At 36.2% G+C, this 21,010-nt stretch overlaps 1 protein-coding gene across 1 annotated transcript; it reads right to left on the bottom strand.

The window, feature by feature from the left end:
• Nucleotides 1–2,443: 2,443 nt before the first annotated feature.
• lrrc40 (leucine rich repeat containing 40) lies at nt 2,444–18,641 on the bottom strand. The gene is made up of 15 exons (XM_030132932.1): nt 18,440–18,641; nt 17,606–17,787; nt 16,034–16,107; nt 15,551–15,680; nt 15,246–15,369; nt 14,090–14,229; nt 13,237–13,409; nt 12,453–12,543; nt 8,988–9,033; nt 7,082–7,184; nt 5,315–5,422; nt 5,116–5,226; nt 4,937–5,014; nt 4,133–4,318; nt 2,444–3,134 (listed from the first exon to the last, which is right to left on the bottom strand). Exons 1-15 carry the CDS (start codon nt 18,582–18,584, stop codon nt 3,029–3,031), a joined length of 1,797 nt encoding a protein of 598 aa, XP_029988792.1. The 5' UTR covers nt 18,585–18,641; the 3' UTR covers nt 2,444–3,028.
• Nucleotides 18,642–21,010: the final 2,369 nt, after the last annotated feature.

Here is a 21,010-nt window from a genome sequence, read left to right as displayed (position 1 = left end):
TAAATCATGTATTATCCTAGATTTAATTCACTGATCATGTAAATGTTCATTAAAGCTCTGAGTAAATTCCAAGGTTATTATATCAAAACAGAGAAAACTGAAGAAATAGTGACTTTTCAGTAAAATATATCAGTAACTTAACATAAACCAAGTGTTTCCATCCACTGTCATTGATCCAACTCCATGGGTTATACTGGTGAATCAATGTTGTAGAAGATGACAGTGTTTCCACGTTCACTGAGGAGCCTCTGAACGTCCAAATGGGTCATATCTTATGACCATGAAAAGATGACAAACTGTATTTTACACCAGTTATTTACATGGACTGATAGGATTAATGGATCAACAGGTTTTAAACAGTTTAGATCAGTAGGTGGTTTTAGTCGCCAGTGGATGTTTGGGTCTTTAAGGGTTAACCAGGGGGGAAAAATCCCATTGAAATTAAGAACCTCTTACAATGGAGTTCTGACCAAGATAGGTAATGAATACAAAACACAGATAAAGGATTACAACATTAAAACGCAAATAACTGACACATCTGACAATAAATAGTTGATACAAATACCATTTATGAGCAGATTAAGAAAAACAAGTGCAAGTTATGGAGTCAGCCTCAAGACCTCTCAGTTTGGACTTAAAAGCATTCAATAAAAATGATGACCTATGAGTGTTTTTGAGCTATGAAATAGATAAAGGTGCAGAACGCAATGTAATGTTTTTAATCCGAACACTGATGCCAGCAAAATTAAGTAGGACTAAAATATTTAATTAACTTTAACACTAAATGTAAAGCATATAAAATATTTATAATAGTTTCAGTGTTCGCTGACTCTATAGTCAATATACAAATATATACACTCAGTCTGTGATAAACTTTCCCTTGCCAAAAGCTACATCTACATTTGGTTACAAACACATAGATGTCTGCATAGTGTAGGGCAGGTGACTGATTTAATTTTTAACCCTCAAAGATCTAAACAGCTACTGGTAACAAACAGCATCTACTGATCTCAAATGTTTAAGAACTTTGTAACCATTAATCCTCTTAATACATGTAAATAATTCAGTTTAAATACAGTCGGAGTTTCAAAGGCTCTGTAGTGAATGTGGAAACACTACTATATTGTGCAACTCTGATTCATCAGTAAAACCCATGTAGTTTGACAAATGGCCATCGTTGCGGAAATTAATTACTTACTTAATTACATCTTTTGCTGAGAAAACTGGTTTTTTTTATTTTTTCTGTTCTGGTATAACCTTTGACTTTACTCTTTTATGAACATCGACATGGTCAGTAAATTAAATACAGGAAAAAAGCTTGATCCCCACTGAATAATGCGAAATGCAGAGGATGATATTATAGTAAATGATTATAAATCACTTAGGAGAGGTTAAATGTAGAAAAAAAATAATAATTTGAAGGTCAACACAAAAATAGTTCTAGGTCTTTAAGGGATACAACATCCTCTTATGAGACGAACACATCCTGTTCAGGCTTGTTGAACAGCAGGCAGACTTCTATAATTGTGTGAGCTTTAGTGATATTTTTTTTTTTTATCACTTGTGAACACTCATGGCTTCTCTTTCGCACTTCATTTACACCTAGACACTTCTATGTGTTATCAACACTGAAACAAACTGCTATTACTTCACAGATAAGATATATTTTATTTGTATAGAGGTAACTGCTCATGAGCATTTTGCTGGGACTGTGATTTTGAGAACACTTTAGGACCCAAGTTTTCTTGTAATAAAATACACTCATCTCAGCCAATTCTTAATCACTTCATGAACTACCTTTGCACATACCTCTGTAATCTTCTTTCTGTTAGCTCTAGTAGTTTCCATCTACGTTCCTCCAAGTGGTTGCTCTTTATTGTTCCCAGAGTTCTGACAGACTTTGGAAAAACAGCATTTCCCTACCGTGCACCATGGTCGTGGAATCATCTTCAAAAAACTGTACAACTACATACATTCATTTCTGTTAATGATTTTAAAAGTATCATGGAGAATGCAGTAAAGGAGGAATGTCACTGTTTTTTTTATGCTATTATGGTTGAATAGTTGTTGTGTTTTATTGTTCATTGTGTATCATGTATGTGTTTTATATTGTTTGGACTTTGTATGGCTGCTACCTTGGCCAGGTCTCCTTTGCAAAAGAGATTCCTAATCTCAATGGGACTTCCTGGTTAAATAAAGGTAAAATGAAAATTTAAAAAAATTAGGCAGGACAAATCAATTTCTATTTTTAAATCCTCTTAAAACATCATTTTCTCTGTGGCTTTAAACTCAGTGTGAGGGGTTGGCTTTTATTGTTTTCATGTATAATTATTTTTATCGTTTTTATTCCTTCTTTTATGTTTTGTTTGTTTTTATGTCTATGTACAGCACCTTGGCCAACTGTGTTGTTTTTAAAGTGCTTTATAAAAAAAGTTGACTTGGCTTGACTTAATACTATCTTTATTCAGATTTATGCCTTTGTCATTTCAGTCACACATTTAAGACAGTTCTGTTCGACAGTCAGAGAATCCATCTGCAGCTGCAATGACAAACTGAAAGGCCACATATTGACCAACAGTGCATCACACAAGAGATTAGCAATATGGCAGTGAATCACTTAGGGGTGTAAGAAAATACTAACATATCTGAGTATCATGACAATATGTGTTGTGATACTGAATCAATTCTCAAAAACACTGTGTTGATTTTTAATGAACAGTTAACATACAAAGGTTGGTGGCAAATAGTGGTTCATTTTCTGTATAAATTAATGTAGATCCCATCTTTGTGATTTTATAAAAAAAAAAAAAAAAAAAAAAAAAAAGTACAAGGTTTTTTTTATACTGTGAAAATTTTACTAAAATTGAATTTTAAAAAACCACCATGTATAACTCTGCTTCCAGGATCACAGCATATCTTGATGTATTTCTCTGAATCAACACCCCTGTTATCACCAGATTCATGCAAATGTTTGATCTCCAGGGAATCCCATGTTGACAGAGGCTGCTTCAGTCTCAGGTCTGTCAGGTCATGTGGGGATCCGGCTGCGGAGGTATTCCAACACAGCGTCCGTCCCTTTGGCCACGATGGCAGCTCTGGGTGTTCGAAACGGGTTCCCCTCCAGACTGAGACACCTGAGCGACAACAAGGCATCACACTGTTACAGCACATGGACAGTGACTGGAAAACAGCTGATACTCCAAACATAAAGGCAAAGTAAGGAACGGTTTCCTTAAAGCAATATTGACTTATCCTTCTAATTCAATATTGACTTATCCTTCTAATTCATCACTTCTGACCTACAGCGAGTGGGTTGTGGTTTATTTACCTCAGTGATTCTCAAACTTTTTCTAACCGGCCCCCTTTTGGTGGAAGAAAAATTTCTGGGGTCCCCCCTCAACAAAATCATAACAATGGTTTAAGCAGAACTTTTATTGTAAGAAACATAAATATTGTAACCTTTTTTTTTTCTTTTCATGAAATAATTTGTTGTGTAAATTAAAAACAACTTATACATATCAAACTGATACTTGGTAACAAAGTTGAATATTTTAACAGTATCAGTGGCTGCAATGACCTGCTTCACATTGTACATGTTCTCAGAGCAATAAGGTGCAAACTATACAAACTGTGCAAAAATGGAAACAAAATGAGTTTGGGGTGGTCTGACACCAAAACATTAGTTCCATCTCATCTTCTACATGATCTCACCAGAAGAGAAGAAAGGAAAAAAAAAGCAAAAAAAAACCCCCAATAAAAACAAAAACAGAATCAAGATCATACCACCCCCCTGGAAAAGTCATGCTAGGTATAATGTGTGTATTGTGGGTAAAATGCAGAGACAGAATCCCCCTACGAGGATAATAAAGTGAGTTAACTTAACCTTTAGTCACTAAATGTTATATGTGCAGTAAAAGCTATGTTCCTGATGTAACACCTAAAGTATTCCTTACTATAAACTTAGTGGAATAATTCCAAATACTTAGCTTTTTGTGTTTTTGTTCGTAATAGATAATTGGGAAATGAAAACAAAGACAGGCAGCCAGGTAAGGGATAACACATCAGAATGTAACATGTTCAGTGAGCGACAGCCTGTTACATAAGTGCAGGAGGTGTGTTTGTGTTTTCTTACCTGAGGGTGGTGCACAGGCCCAGCTCAGGAGGGATGTTCAGCAGGTCGTTGTTCGATAGGTCCAGTGTTGACAAATTAACTAACTTTATAAGACGACCAGGGTCAACCCCGCCCACCTGATTGTTACCAAGCAACACTGTTTCCAGAGAAACGACCTCATAGAGGATGTCAGGGAAGGTCTTGAACCTGAGATGTGTAAGACAAGATGTTTTTAATGTATGAGTGGTGAGAATTATTACATTTTATTGTTACTTCTGCTACATTTTTCTAAATTTATTTTGTTAATTTAAGCATGAAACATCTTCTCTTACGTTGTTCATACACATTCATTTCACACCTGTGTTTTCTAATATTTGAATATGTATCATGCTTTCATACTCATTCATTCAGTCATTTCCATTCATGTCATTTTATCTCAGGTGTGCTATTATTCCTTTCTTACTGTATTTATTATTTAACTTCATTTCATTGGTTCCATTATGTTCTCATTGTATCTTATTTTGTTCTTGCAAGTCTTTCATTTATTCTAATTTATACATTATATCATTGTGTGATGGCATTCTTCATTAATATTTATCAATTGTTCATATTTGTTAGTTCTAACTCATGTTTTTATGTTATATTGTTTTATTTTGTGTTTTGTTTATTGTTTTATCAGATTATAGTCTTATTTGAACAAATTAGTTTAAGAGCAAATTATATCTCACACTTGTGCTTAAATTAAACATGTGGGCTAAAAAATTACTATTCGGTTAAGGTTCTAAAACCCCACGATAATGTGAACTAACTGAAGTACAGACAGACCTGTTGTAGTTAAGGATGATGGAGCGTAGTTTAGTCAAGTTCCTCATTTCAGATGGTAAATCACTCAGCTGATTATTTCTGAAAAAGGAACATGCACATGACTGTTACTAAAGGCTCTAAAGCAATAATTTGCTCTTCTCAGTAGCAGTAAAAGACAAACAGAGTCATAGTCTGTGTACCTGAAGTCAATGTGCATCAGCTGCAGTAACTTGCAGACGTCAGGAGAACAGCAGGTCAGTCTGTTAAAGCCCAGATTTATATCTGATACTGAAGAGTGGAACTCCATCAATCTGCACACAGGACACACATAGTTCATATGTCGACTTCTACTGTATGTACCATGTGAATCAGTGTGAAATGCATGTGTGTCATATGTACCTGGGAGGGATGTTGGACAGCCGGTTCTTACTGAAGTTAACATTACTAATAGCTTGATCTGCAGCAGCATCAAACACTTCATCTGGAACCTGATCTGCCTGTTTCTCACTGAACACAAAGACAAGCTCAATTAAGGAAAAAAAAAAAACTGCATAGTGTGTTAACAAAACTAAATACAATAAACCAAAATTACAGAGAAAATGTCTATAGCAGTGGTATCAAACATATGACCCACAGGCTACAACCGGCTCGCAAAAATTCTAATCTGGCCTATGAGATGAATTTGAAGTGTAAAAATTACACCGAGGACGTTAATGGTCAAGGGTGTTAAACTCATTTTAGCTCAGGGGCCACATTCAGCCCAATGTGAAGTGGGTCAGACAAGTAAAACAATAGTATAATAACCTATGAATGATGAAAACTCCAACATTTGAACAATATTATGCCTGTTAGTAAATGTTTTGTGCCTTTGTGGATCCACTGCGAAATGATAAATGATCATTTGAAGCATAGTACTGTTAAAATTGCATTTATTTTTCTTAGGACATTTGAGGTGCTTCATGGTTGCTCACGCTATTCAAATTTCTTGTGTTTGCAAATATAAAGAAAGAAAGAAAGAAAGACAGATACATAGATAGATAGATACACAGACAGACAGACAGACAGATAGATAGATAGATAGCTTTATTTGTCCTTTCTCCCCTTCAGAATTATTTATAAGACCGCCCTCATCACCTTCAAGTGCCTCCATAATAACACCCCCGACTACTTCAAAGACCTCCTCACCCCTCACCCCTTCACCTGTAGTCTCTGGCCTCACAGCACCAACCCCCCCCCCCCCCCCAGAACTAAACTTCAGACCATGGGTGACCAGGACTTCTCCTCTGCCACCCCCCATTTCTGGAACTCCCTCCCGGACCACTTAAGAAGTCCTCAGTCACTGGACTCCTTCAAAAAGGGGCTAAAAACATTCCTGTTTAGACAGGCTTTTTATGGACCACCTTGATGCTCTGTTTTATTCGCCTAGTCTTTTATTCCTGATACAGTATTTTTATTTTTTATTTTTATTCTTTAATTTTTTATTGGACTGTATTTTCTCTGTAGCACTTTGAGATTCTGCTGAATGAAAAGTGCTTTATAAATGCAATTTATTATTATTACTATAATTATAATTATTATTATTTCTCACATGGTATTTACAGAAATACGCAGCCTGAAACGAAATACTGTTTCTCACTAGTATATATAATCTATATAACAGTAACAAAGATAAAATTTTGGAGTTGTCATGTAAGTTAATGTGTTATTATTTTACTGGTCCAGCCCACTTGAGATCAAATTGGGCTCTACGTGGCCCTTGAACTAACATAAGTTTTACACCACTGGTGGAGAGTTTTTGGATTTATTTCACATATAAACCTGGTGTTTTGGGTGGATGTGACATCTATCTCCCTTCAAAAGCAGAATTACACACATTTTGCAATTTAAGCTGAATGTTAAGATTGATTTGTACCTATATTCAGATCTAATACACTGTTCTTGAATTTTTCTGGTTTAAGACACAAACACTGAAACAGCTAAAACAATATTTATAGTGATCTTTTGTTATATTTTGTTTTAAATGTTTTTGACTTTCCATAACATAATCATTGTCCTGATCTTATCCAGTCTCCTCCTTGACCAAACACACTTATTCTAAAAACAACTGATTTGTTAAAGAGTTGTTAAAGAGTTGTTAAAGAGCGACAACATACGTACAGCTCTTACCTGAACTGCAGTAATTTAAGGGTTTTAATGTTATGAATGTTGACTCTGGCCTGACTTGGAAGTGTCATGGCAGTAGGTCCTTCATCTGGACCGTCTGGCTCTTCTACAAACAATACACAAGAGCAACTCTGTCACAGTTGAAACACTGGAACTGTTCATTTGGTTAACAATACACAAAATGTCACTGCTAAATATACAGTTTTGTACAGAAATTCAACAGAACACCCCTTAAACAAGACCTTTTGACATTCTGTTCTTAGTTTATTATTCATTTACAGCCTGTTTTTTTTACTGCAGAAGTTCTGAATCTCAATGTTACTTCTTTTTTGGAAAAAAGGGCTTTGCTGTTATTCTTTTAAAAATATATGATATTCATTATGTAAGATTTTTCACATTTGTGCACAAAAAAAACCCTGATTGCTACAACACTCATTTATGGCAAATGTTACACAATAGTCTAATAATTAATCCAAAGCTAAAATAGAATCTTACTGTAAAATATATATTCTATGATATTTTACATAACATCACTTTCTATTTTGCTATTCTAACCCATATAATTAAATGAGAATGTTCAGTTAATTGAGGAACATAACTCATTTCTCAGTGGTGCATTTGGCGACACCTTGTGGTGACCAGTGGTAACAGCAACAAAAAACAACAGTTCAGACTCCAGAGCTGCCTTGTACCACACACAGGATACTAATCTACACAGTATTTAGACAGATTCGATTTGTTGCTGATGAAATCTGAAGTCCACCTATTATCTTATTCTGAAGTGCCAGCCATAACTTCTTCCCTTCATCAGCAATAACACAATTCCCAGCTATAACCTCTCTAAAATACATGCCAAACTGACATTATGTGAAGTTTGTCTTCACATCATAAAGTTCTATGTGCTATGAGACTAAAGCATCATGTGGACTTCAGTCACATTGCACATTGCCATTCCTTGAACTCACCACTGACAGATGCTCTGCATATTATACAATAGGTTTTAATCCTGCTCTTGACAAATACCTATAAAACAAGTGCCACTTATCAAAACTAAGCATAAAAACAGAAAAAAAAACAAATAAATAAAGCTAAACTAAAGTAGAAAAGAAAAAGTCCAAATTAAAGGAACAAATAAAACTAGTCAAAAATCTAAGTATTATATGGTTGGTTCACAGATGGCTTTTCTGTGAGAAATGAGTCATTCTACGTGGATGAGGGGTTACCTAGTCTCTTACAGCATAATGGAAAATTTACATTAAAAAAAGAGCAAAAACATAGTTTTGTTCCTGTACAGCATAATTACATTACGTTTCCTTCTTTGACCGCCTGCTGCTCGTCTCATACAGCTGTTGAAGACTTTTTTTTCTCCTACAGCTGTTAATCTTGTAACTACAGGTCTGATTTCCCCTCAGCATGTACCTCCCTCTCAGTGCCATCTGCTGATTTAAGACTGGGAGAACAGCTGTTTCTCTTGTTGCTGTCACCACTGGTGTTTACATCAATGTAAGCAGAACAATTGAATGCTGAAGTTGCTGTAGTTTGTTATTTGGCCTCGTCGGAGCAGATGGGAAATCGTTTCAGTCACATCTGCAGAAAAATCCAGGCTGATGTTGGCATGTAGAGATGCCCTTATCAGAGAGAAGGGGTGTTTGGATTAATCAGATAAGGCACATATTATTTTTTGCTTGTAAATGTTTTAATAATGATGTGAGTGATTAGTAGCGGTTCCTCTTTCTTCTGCTGCCATCACAGACACATTGTTTTCACCATCTATCATTCATTTATGTAAACATGCATATTTACCCAGAGCGGGTGATGGTAAATACCACGTTACAACACGGTGCTCACCATCTGCTCTCGCATTTTTGGTAAATAAAATTCTCTCAGTTACCACAAAAGTGAACTGTACCTTTAATTCTTCCTCTTAAATATTTCAGAAGCTCATTGGTTCCTTTCTGTGGTGGGACGACAGGAGAGTAGTTAGAATTTTAATATGAAGGTTTGTAACAGTGAAGTGTTTTACATGACAGTGTTAAGGGACCCATCCACCCCCAAAGAAACTGAAAACTAAATATTTTATGTTAGTGATTTACCTGATTTATGGGCACTGCTTTCATTAGAGCTCAGGCTCTACTGCAGTTTGCAGTCATTTACAGTCACACAAGTGTTTCAGCATTTACACAGATCAGCCATAACATTACAACCACTGACAGGAGAAGTAATAATATTGATTATTTCATTACAACCTTGCACTGGGTTGGATGTATTAGGCAGCAAGTGAACATTTAGCCCTCAAAGCTGATGTGTTAGAAGCAGCAAAATGAGCAGCATATGGAACTGAGTGACTGTGACCAGGTCCATATTGTAACAGTGATGAGTGGATCAGAGCATCACCACAACTGCAGGTCTGGTAGCTTGTTCCTGGTCTGCAGTGGTTAGTACTGACCACAAATGGACTAAGGAAGGACAGCCCAATCTCAGGACCATTGATCATCAGTGGGAGGTGTTAAACAAATAAATCTGATCCATGGAGGTCCACCTCTACTTCCAGGACTTCAGGGAGCTGTCGCTAACGCCTTGGTCCAGATACCACAGCACACCTTCAGAGGTCTGGTGGAGTCTAGGCCTCAGATCAGAGCTGGTTTTGTGGAAAAAGCAGAGCCTACACAATATTAGACAGGCGGTAATAATGTTCTACTCCTATAGATGCTCAGTTGGTTGAGATCCAGTTCTTGTTCTTTAGATACTTTTGGCAGGTGCTAAACACTTTACATTAGGAATGAACAAGATCGGAGATGTTCTGAACCAGTGATTTGACAATCACATTATCTCCCTCATTAAAGTTGCTCAGATTCCTACTGTTGCTCATTTCACTGTTTCCAACACACCAACATCAAGGTCTATGTGTTCACTTGTTACCTCATATATCCCACCAAATGACAAATCCCACTGTAATAAGATAATCAACTTTAACACCACTTTGCCTACCAGTGGTCATAATGTTATGGCTGATCAGTGTAAATATAGTATGTATGTAAGAGTAATAACATGAGAATAATAAGATAGAATTAGAGGTAATGGGTTTATTTTAAAGCAATAAAAAACTCGGAGTGTATGTACAGTTCATATTTCTTACCACATCATTAGTCAGTTGCTTGAAAAGAAATGCACAATTCAAGGATGTTAATCATTGCTCCTTTATAGAAAGTGAATGATGTGGAGTATGCAGCGCATTCAGACAGACAACTCACTAGACATGAGACCATACAGGTTTTCATCGGTGTCATTTGATGTAATTCAGACATTTTTATTTTAGTAAAGTTTTTGAACCAAATTATATATCTTTTCATCCTCATCTGAATCATGTTTCCATACCAACAGCTCATATGTGGGATTGATTGGATGTACAGAATGAAGGCCACTACAGTGTGTGTGTGTGTGTGTGTGTGTGTGTGTGTGTGTGAGAGAGAGAGAGAGCCCACTCACAGTGGGGTCAAACATGTTTGCCAGAGCCCATTCACAAATTATTAGACCCTACCCCTTCAGGCTGAAAACTTGGGTTAGGGTTGAGGTTGTGGTTAATGTTGAGGTACGACTCCATGAAATTAATATAAGTTCATATGATGTTCACACGAGTTAAGTAAACAAGAATGAGTGTCTGTTTCACTGTGTGTGTACGCCCTAAACACACAAAGCAGAGAACCAGGCGAAGTGGTAAACATGACTCATACTGGCAGCAAGTTGTTATGACCAATAAAGTCCAATAAAATCCCCCCCAATAACGCAACTCACCCAACCTGAATCTGGCAGTGTTTGCCTAATAAACTCTATTATCTACATCCAAATGGTCAGTAAATACTTCTTTAAAAGAGCAAAGTTATTCTTATTTTCATTTGCTTAAACAGACAGATCTATATCTATCACTACACTGAGATTATGAAAATCCAATTTCATGTTAATATATTGAAATTTAACTAATGAACTTTCATTTTCAGGTGTCAGTTATTACAAATACACTCCTCAAAGTTATAGCAAAAACCTACTAATATACTATATACTATGATTAGTGCTGTCAAGCGATTGCCATTTTTAACCAGATTAATCACATGGTTGCTGTGGATTAATTTACTGTATCTTAATCATGATTAAATAACATTCATTTTTAATCTATATTAATCGCATTTCATTTTACATGAACAAACAGTCTCAAGAAAGAAGGGAATACATATGCACTTAACGTGTTTGTTGCAAGCTGGGTGACGCATTAGCTGAAGTGCTAGCAGAATCCCAGACTAATGTACAGGGTGGGGAAGCAAAATTTACAATATTTTGAGGCAGGGATTGAAAGACAGTGTATGACCAATTAGTTTATTGAAAGTCATGAGAATTTATTTGCCACAAGAAAATTTACATCATAGAAAATGTTTTTATTCTATGTGTCCTCCTTTCTCAATAACTGCCTTCACATGCTTCCTAAAACTTGTGCAAGTGTTCCTCAAATATTGGGGTGACAACTTCTCCCATTCTTCTTTAATAGTATCTTCCAGACTTTCTCAGTAATAGTTTTGCTCATAGTCATTCTCTTCTTTACATTATAAACAGTCTTTATGGACACTCCAACTATTTTTGAAATCTCCTTTGGTGTGACGAGTGCTTTCAGCAAATCACACACACTTTGACGTTTGCTTTCCTGATTACTCATATGGGCAAAAGTTTCTGAAAAGGTATGGATAATAGTGTTAGGTATGATTATGACATCAATATATGTTTGGTTTCAAAACAATTGACGTAGTGCCTGCTGAGAAAAAACTAAATGTTCATTGTAAATTTTGCTTCCCCACCCTGTATGTTTTGTGTTAATGTGGTATTTTAAGATGGAAGTGCTTCGCTGAAAAGAAAACTCCTTCCTGCAGAGTTTGCATAATACTTTATGTTGGTCAACTGTTCCATCTTGGGTTTTTTTGTACTCATATGCACATCCAGAGGGCCAACGTGCTGTTTAGCATCTTCCATTTTTATGGGTTGGTTCTGCTGCCAGTCGCTACCGGATCAACTGCCCATTTGTGCATGCGCAACGCTATCTCTACTTGGAAAAACTGCCCAAAATGCGTTACCGGAGACAGTGACAGTCATTCTGGGTTAACTGCTTTAAAATTTTTAATCAGATTAATCATAATGATGGATTAATCTGTGTTAACGCGTTAATTTTGACAGCCCTAATTATGATAAATATTGATATTGATCAAAATGGGAAAAAATAATGTTCCATGTTGCTCAGCTCTAGCTGTAGGAGGACAGACTGTGACCCCTCATGGCTCTCAGAAAAAAACTACCTTCTCCCTTCATCCTCCACTGTGGTTTGTGTTTCACTCACAGTGAGCAGGTCTCTCCTGATTCCTCTCATGGGGTTTCCCTCCAACAGTAACATCTTCAGATTGGGCAGCAGGCCGAGTGATGCAGGGAGACTGATGGAGAAACAACACATTCACAAATAAAAAAAAAGCTCAGCTTGGTTTAGTACATACACAACTTGGCCAGTGTTCATCTGACATTAAGGCGGAGGCTGCATTGCAGTTGTTTTGCATTCCACAAGACAAGCAGTTTGATATTCTTAATCTTAAAATTCACCTCTGACTCTAAGATTTGTGCAGAAACACTAGTTCCGTTTCTAGAGGAAAGTTGCTCCACTTATAATTTTATCAGTTTCTCAAAAGAAGCAAAGGATGGGTATGAAAATGTAACTAGAACTTAATTAATTATTCTTGTGCCACCAGATGAAGTTGAATATCAAACACTTTGTGCTGGTTCTTGCTGTTGACTGATTTATATAGAGTAAAATTACATAACATTTAGTAAAAAACATTTGACAGCTACAACCATGAAAGCCAGGACAAAAACACCCAGTTATTTCAAGAAATATTGATTTCTTGGATTTTCTTGGATTTCTTTTCTTCCTCTTTTCTTTGTATCACTTGCTCACTCTGTTATTGATTAGATGTTGTTTTCTATAAATAAACTACATTCTCTTAATGACAAACATTTTATCTGGAATTTGGAAGGAATGGTGTTGATGATTTCTACAGTAAATACAGATATTCATTTTACAGGACAGTACAGTAAAACCAGCTGATAAGGACTGCAGGATGCGTGTGACTTACGTGGTGATGTCATTATTAGTGAGGTCGAGGCGTGTGAGCGTACTCAATAAGGTGATCTGTTCAGGAAGGCTTTTGATCTTGTTGTCTCGAAGTTCTAGAAGAGAAATGGCCGTGAGGCTTGACAGCTGCTCCGCCTCTAACTGCTCAATCTGGTTATTTCCTACATACAACTCCTACAGACACACAAACACACAATGTCTCATTTTCATGGAATAAATATTCAGAACATAGTATTCTCTTAAATGCCTCTTGACTGCTTGCAAAGAAAACAATGTCATTCTTATTTAGTTATGTCACAACAGTGAAATTTTATCTGATAATTAATTGTCATATAAATAACTGTGATTAACAAGGTAATTGTCATTTTCTATTACTTTTGTGGCACTAAACATATTGTAATTATAGTATACGTTTATTTACACAAGTATAGTTGAACAAGAAGAGCCATTTATTGACTTACAACATTGGGACACAAATAAAAAATGCAGTTTTGTTTGCCTTCTTAGCTTTGTAAACAAATATCGTACTGGACAAATTTGATATGAATGACGTAAACATACAAATCCTTCTCAATTACACAAAAAGATTGTTATTTAAAATTATGTTGAAAGTGGGAGGGAAATATAACATTTCAGATGGCTTAAACCAGCTGTGTTTATACAAGTGATTGGAAAAAATGATCATGATTTTATAGAATAATTGTGGTTCCTCTTCTTACACCCTTTTAACTCTAATAATTAGTTTCTGCTTGGATGCTGACTGTATTGTTTAATTCATAACATAAATGCACTAAAGAGTTGTCATCCTAATTAAGACCATAAATAATTCAGTAACTGCTGAGTTGTGTAATTACCTTGAGGGAGGGTGCAGGTAGCTGTGGGAGGAGGCGGAGCTTGTTGTGTCTGAGATACAGCTGCTCCAAAGCGAGCATCTCTGATAGGCTGACAGGAATGTCTGTCAGCTGGTTGTTGCTGCAGTCCAACAGCTTAACATCTGTAAGAAGCCAAAGAGCTGCATTTCTCAACTACTCTCATACAATGCTTAATGTCACATAAACAATCTAAAAATGACTCAAACTGTAATTCAATAAAAATGAGATGATTTTTGATCCATAGTCTGAAGAGACCTTGCAATACTTTATTATTAGTAAATTATATGATGCCAAACAGGAAGAAAACTCCAAGCCACTCTCATTCCTCGCATTAAAATTCCTTTATTCTCATGGCATGGTCATGTGTAGACCTTAAAAAAAATACTTCAACACATTTCAGCTTCAAGCCTTCATCAGGAAGTCAAACAAAAATTTCCTGTTTGTTATCTACTTTATGAATCCCTTTTCCAAACCTCAAACTCTTTATTTGGGTCCTAGAAGCTTTCCTTCCCATGATTTTTTTTTTTTTTTTTTTTTTTTAACTATAAGATATGTTGGAGGAAGTAAATTAAGCCCTGTCTCATTGTGGTAGCAGTCTTAACTATGTTATGAACTATGCTTTATTGCTCAAACGGCCAATGTAAAGGAGTAAGAAAGCCACAATAGGTGTTTGTTTGTGTTTTTAGGAGTATTATTTTTTTTACCCTGCTTTTGTTTTTATGTTCTCTTCATTTATCCTTCTTGTTGAATTCATTTGTGGCAGATTAAAAAAAATCTAAATACTACTGATGTATTGTATACGCTACTGATTGAACTAACATGGAGACAAATGTACATGAGGATCTGGGTGGCTTACCACCTCAGAGGAAACATTTTCAACAGCAACCCTGTAATTTGTGTAAGAAAGCAGCCTTACTGTGAGAGCAGCAGAGTTGGAGTAAACAAGAAAGAACCAAAATGGAAAATGAATATGCTTTTTGTTAGAATACTACAGAAAATTACAAAACCTACTAGAGGATACGCCAGTTTTTGCTGACATTCTCTATAAAGCTGAGGTACACAATGACTTCAGCCACTGTTAGAGAAAAAAACAAAACAATAAGTGAGAGAATGAACAGTGTAAAGCAGCTGCTCTTACTTTTGAGCTGAGCCAGGCTGTCAGGAAGGGAGCTGAGTTTGTTGTGGTTCAGGTTCAGTTTCTGCAAACAGCTGAGGTGGCCCAGAGTGGAGGGCAGGGCTGTCAGATGGTTGTTGGATACGTCCTTAAACCAGTCAAAGCAGACAGTACAAAGAGATGGAATATAGTGTCAACAAATGTGAATTGTGTTAAACTGTATCTGGTGTTCCTTAAATCTATGTTGTAATTCAGTGTGGTCTTCTTGTACTGCTGGGGTTTTAGTTGGAAGGTTAAAGCTATTTCCACTGTGTGTCTGTGTTACTAACCAGCTCTGTAAGGTTCTCCAGTTGTCCCAGTTCCTCTGGCAGACTTTCCATCTGGTTCTGCTGAAGTGTGAGGCTGCGGAGGTTCTTCAAAGTGCACACTTCCACTGGCACAGATGTTAGCTGGTTATGACTGGCCACAGAGATGAAGAAATATACAGTACAGTCAAATTTTTTTTTAATAAGATTCTTATGATTTTTAAAAAGTATTTTTTTCCTCAATGGTTTGTTCCATTCAGGAGTCAAATGATCCTCCTGTTATGTACAATTACACTCATTTTCATGACGAATTAAATCATAAGAACATGATTTTCTTTGTGTTGAAAATACAGCATTGTTCATCAAAATCAGTTAAAAATAGGTGCTGGACCTGTTAGAGTTCTGTTAGATGCTGGGTTTTGCCTCATTTATCTACATGGTTAGAGCAGGGTGTCCAATCTTTTTTCATGTTAATCTAGAGTAAGTGCATGTGATGTGTTTGTATACCTTAGTCTCAGTTGCTGAAGCTCGAGCAGTTCTCCCAGGGCACCTGGTAAACTCTTCAGCTGGTTGTCATGAAGCTGCCAGAGGGAATTAAAAAGTGACAACAAACATTAAAATATCTTCCTCACTTTAATAAGTAAAACTGCCTAAAACCCAGGTGTCAAACATGCAGCCCGGGGGCCAAATCCGGCTCGCCAAAGAGTCCAGTCTGGCCCTTGGGATGAATTTGTGAAATGCAAAAATTACACTAAGATGTTAACAATCCTTTTAGTTCAGGTTCCACATTCAGACCAATTCAATTTCAAGTGGGTCAAACTAGTAAAATACTATCATAATAATCTATAAATATTCACAACTCCAAATTTTTCTGTTTGTAAATGTGAATATTTTCATGTATTTACACTAAAACAAAGTATAATTTCACAAAAAATGTGAATAACCTGAACAAATATGAACAACCTAAAATGTTTTAAGAGAAGTAAGGACAATTTTAACAATATTCTGCTTGATATTAAATGTTTTGTGTATTTGTAGATCCACTGTGATAATGAACATGTGTAAATGATAAACTGAAGCAGAATATTGTGAGAATTACACTTATTTTTTCAGTTTGTTCACGTAGTTCAAATCTTTTGAAAGGACAGTTTGTAGCTGTAAACCTTTTCAAAAGGTAATTTTACTTTTTCCACTCGAAAACAGAAAAGTTTGGAGTTAACATTATTTATATATTATTATGTTATTATTTCACTGGTTCAGCCCACTTCAGATCAAATTTAGCTGAATGTGGCCCCTGGAGTAAAATGAGTTTGACATCCTTGGCCTAAAAGGAAATACATATGGTATACAAATACTGAAATACTAAAAAGCCATGTTAATTCTTTTTCTTTCCATGTTCGTCTCAAAGTGTTGGTAAATAAACAAGTAGAACATACAGTATATCGTAGTTAATGAGGCTGAACTTGGATTACAGGAATTTCACATAACTTTTTTCAAAAAAATCATGTTACTTTATAACAGTTCTCAAAGCTGTGCTTCTTAAATGAGGTTAGCTAAACAATGTTCACGCTGAATATTTTCATTCCTTACTAACAGAGTGACTAGATCAGGGGTCAGCAACCCTGGTCCTAGAGAGCCACTATCCTGCATGTTTTAGATGTTTCCCTCTTCCAGCACACCTGATGGTCATTATCAGGCTTCTGCAGAGCTTGAGGATAGGCTTATCATTTGAATCAGGTGTGTTGGAAGAGGGATACATCTAAAACATGCAGGATAGCGGCTCTCTAGGACCAGGGTTGCTGACCCCTGGACTAGATTGATCGTCGTAAATGCTGCTTACTTTAGTTTACAAAGACCTTAAATGTAAACACACTAGATGCTAATAATTCTGTGAGCAGTCAAAATTGTAATTTGGATCAAAATATTAATGTTTTTGGCATAGAGTCTGTGTCCAAACATGACCTTTTTCATTAGCCAAAGAGGTTTGGCCTTAAAGATATCAGATCTCGTGTGTGCAATACATGTAGTATTTGTGTTAGTGAGTGGATAAAATACAGCACACGGCATCATGTTACTTACATCGAGTGTTGTGAGTGCAGGCAGCAGTCTAATGTCATCAGAAAGATGTGTAAGCTGATTGGATGAGAGCAGCAGTTTGGTGAGGTCAGTCTGTTCCCACCACCTATCTGATGCTCCAAAGGACACATTCTGCTGTGCCTCCTCTGGTGTGTCGATGTTCAGACGATACACGTTCTGAGGGACTGGATCACATCACAATGCAATTACAAAGAAATAGGAAAAAAGGAGAAAATTAAATTATGTGTAACAGATGAATTGACGATACTAAAACTTTACTGCGCATGTGCAGCTTTTCCTTATCACAAATGGTACTCATGACTAACTTTAACAGGGCTGAGCAAGACATTTTGCAGCTGAATTCCTCACTGTATAATATGTGAGAATATATCAGCATTTCACCAAAATAGTTCACAACTCCAATGTAGTGAAATGCAATCAGTACTATCTGCGTATTTCTGTCTCTTATGTAATACAACCACTATTTTCTGCTGAAATAAGTTTCATTACCAAGTATTGTTGGTAACAATGGTAATAATGAGAAGCAGGGTTTCTTCATAGCAGTAAAGAAAATAATACTGATAGCTTTGTAAATACACTCTTACTGCACACTACGATAAATCAGTCATTTTCAAAGTTGTGATGGATGAATGGCAGGTTGTTTCTTTACCGGGGTTTAAAATCAATTAAACTGCGTTACTCTGGAGGCTTAGTGAATAAGTTACAGAATATAATGAATAAATAAGTGAAATAATGTGCTGACAGGCCGTGTTTTATTTTCATTATCTGTACTGGTGTGTTAGTGTAGTTGCTAATGACTAGCCTGTGTTAGCCTACCCTCTGTCAGCCCGCGGCCGGACAGGTTGAGCTGGCCGCTCTTCCTGGCTGCGTTTATCAGACCATTCGGAACAACCGGTTCTGTCTTCTCCGTCCTGAAGCCGGCCAGAGAGTCCACCTTAGCCGTTTTTTTAAACCGGGACATTGTCAACCCTGTGATCTGTTTACCTCCACACCCAAACTGTCGGCATGCTGCCCGCCCACAGCCATACAAAAACAACTTCCGCTTAAGAGCCTTCAAAATAAGAGCATCATTTCACACTTCAAACGGACGATCTGACTTTATTCACGCTCACTTTGTTTTATTCTGAAGAGCAGACAAGCACACAGGAAGTAGAATAAATAAATAAATAAATAAATAAATAAATAAAAAAATTATTAATACAAATAAAAAAAAAATAATAATGATAATACAAATTAATTAATTAATTAATTAATACAACAACAACAATAATAATAATAATAATAATAGATAAATAAATTAATAAATAAATTAATAATCCAGTCTAGACAAGTCAAGCGATGTCAGGTAACTGTTTCAACTGGCTCAACTGGTGATGGATGACTAGACCTTTTTATGATAACATATTCCCCTATACCGACATGGAAATAGGCAAAAGGCCAGTTGAAGACCTCACACACCCTTGGCCTCCAGCCTTTTACTCATTTGTGGTGCAATAAATGAATGTTCAGGAGATAAAGTGACCTGCTCAGAACATGTATGCAGTCTAAATAAAGACACTTTTGTCTCATATCTCAGCTTGAATGTCTGATGGTATAACTTATAAAAATCCAGTCCTTCCATATACTGCCATATGATGACACTTTCAGACTTTGTGAATTTCTTCTTCCTGTGTACATGGAATGTGATGTGGAATAAAACTGCTGATGAGTATTACAGTAGATAACACACACCCAGATTGCAGTGACAGCCTCGATTGTAAATTCTGCCAGACTTTGACCACAGGTAGAGTAACTTGTGTACATGGGTTTCCATCGTATTTCAGTTGAGTTGAAGGTCTGACTGTGTTTTCAGGGCTGGATTTGACTCCATTATATTCAGAATGACTCTGTCTGTGATTGTGTTGTGTCTGCTGATGTTTGCCACTAGCTGCTCAGCAAACAGAGGTATGTAAGCTTTCCTTTTGTGTATCCCTGTGTCATTTTGTTCTGGATTTTGGTAAGAAACAATAGTAACATTACTCTGTGAACCTCACTTGAAACACAACATTTGTTATAGTTGTTGTTTGTTATAGTGTTACTCTTAATAACCGAACGTATGCTGTTTTTAATCCAATATACCAAATTGTCATAAATACATATGATGCTTTTATTTACTTATTTATATTTCATTGTACTTGTCCTGATGCCATGAGTGCAATCCCGTGCTTGAGGTTTAGTTCAAATTAAGATCTATATAAGAAAAGTGGGTTCTTTGTTCACAACATGGTAAATATGCAAACACACATGTTACAGACAAAGCAACAAACAAGTTTTTGTTTTTTTTTTAACCATCAGTACATCATTTCCACTTTACTTGCTATGTAACTGAGGAGCAAAGTGCAGCAATTATAGCTCTTATCAGCAATCCGATCTCCAGTCTCCTCTGTTGTTGGACTTTAATGACCTGGTTGTAAATGTGCTTGCCAAAAGGTTTAACTTCAGCAAACTGCAATGTGTGTTTATGTTTTTCTCACATAACTGAGTGGTAAATCCATTTATACATTCAGTTGTCAGGGAATTCTTGTAAATTGTAAATATGAGGGATAAATGTAGTTTTAGGGTTAAATTTAGGTTAGTGTATGGGTTGGAGTTAGATTAAGGTTATGGTAAATCTCTCTTCATTACACTGTGCCTGTTGTGTGCATGTTCAGGTATGCAGACTGGTGTTCGAGTGACAGTAGGATCTCAGTCAGTGACTCTTCAGCCGTGGTTGGTGGGTCTGACGGCGGTAGTTGGCTTTCTCTTCATCGTCTTCATCGTCCTGATAGCCCACAGACTGCTCAGGAAGGACAAGTCAGAAATACACACATATAGATGAACTATTTGCTAACTGTCAACTTATTTTCCTGTATCACTGTCAAGCTTATCATCTATAGACCTGTGTTATGTATGGAGGTGCACCAGCTTTTCTTACTGTTCACATTTTATACATTAAATATCTTCATTGTTTTCCTCCAATCTCTGCTAGATGTTCAGTATTTTCTACTGGACACATAATGCATACAATGTTTCGGTCATAAGGACATAAAAGAGAACCCAGAGCTCCAGTCCTCCTTAATATCACCTCAGATACTTGAAGAACAATCTATTTTAACACAACCTTAGCATAAAGTAGCCTAACAAAATTCATCAGCTTAATAAATGCCTGTCTGTGATATGAAATGTATGTAACGTTAAGAGGTTTTATGGTGGATTTAAAGAACTGGTAACAACTTAAAACAGTTTTGTTAACTTTAGGACATCATGACAATGTTCTCATAATCAGTAAATGTACATTGTCTGACATGTTGAGCTTTGATTGACAGGTTTGTCAGCTTTTTTCAATAAAATATATTTTATTGACAGACA

Source organism: Sphaeramia orbicularis, chromosome 4 (assembly GCF_902148855.1).
Source record: "Sphaeramia orbicularis chromosome 4, fSphaOr1.1, whole genome shotgun sequence".
NCBI classification, from domain to species: domain Eukaryota; kingdom Metazoa; phylum Chordata; class Actinopteri; order Kurtiformes; family Apogonidae; genus Sphaeramia; species Sphaeramia orbicularis.
The sequence above is the reverse complement of the archived record's forward strand: the minus strand, read 5'-3'. Positions and strand labels throughout refer to the sequence as shown.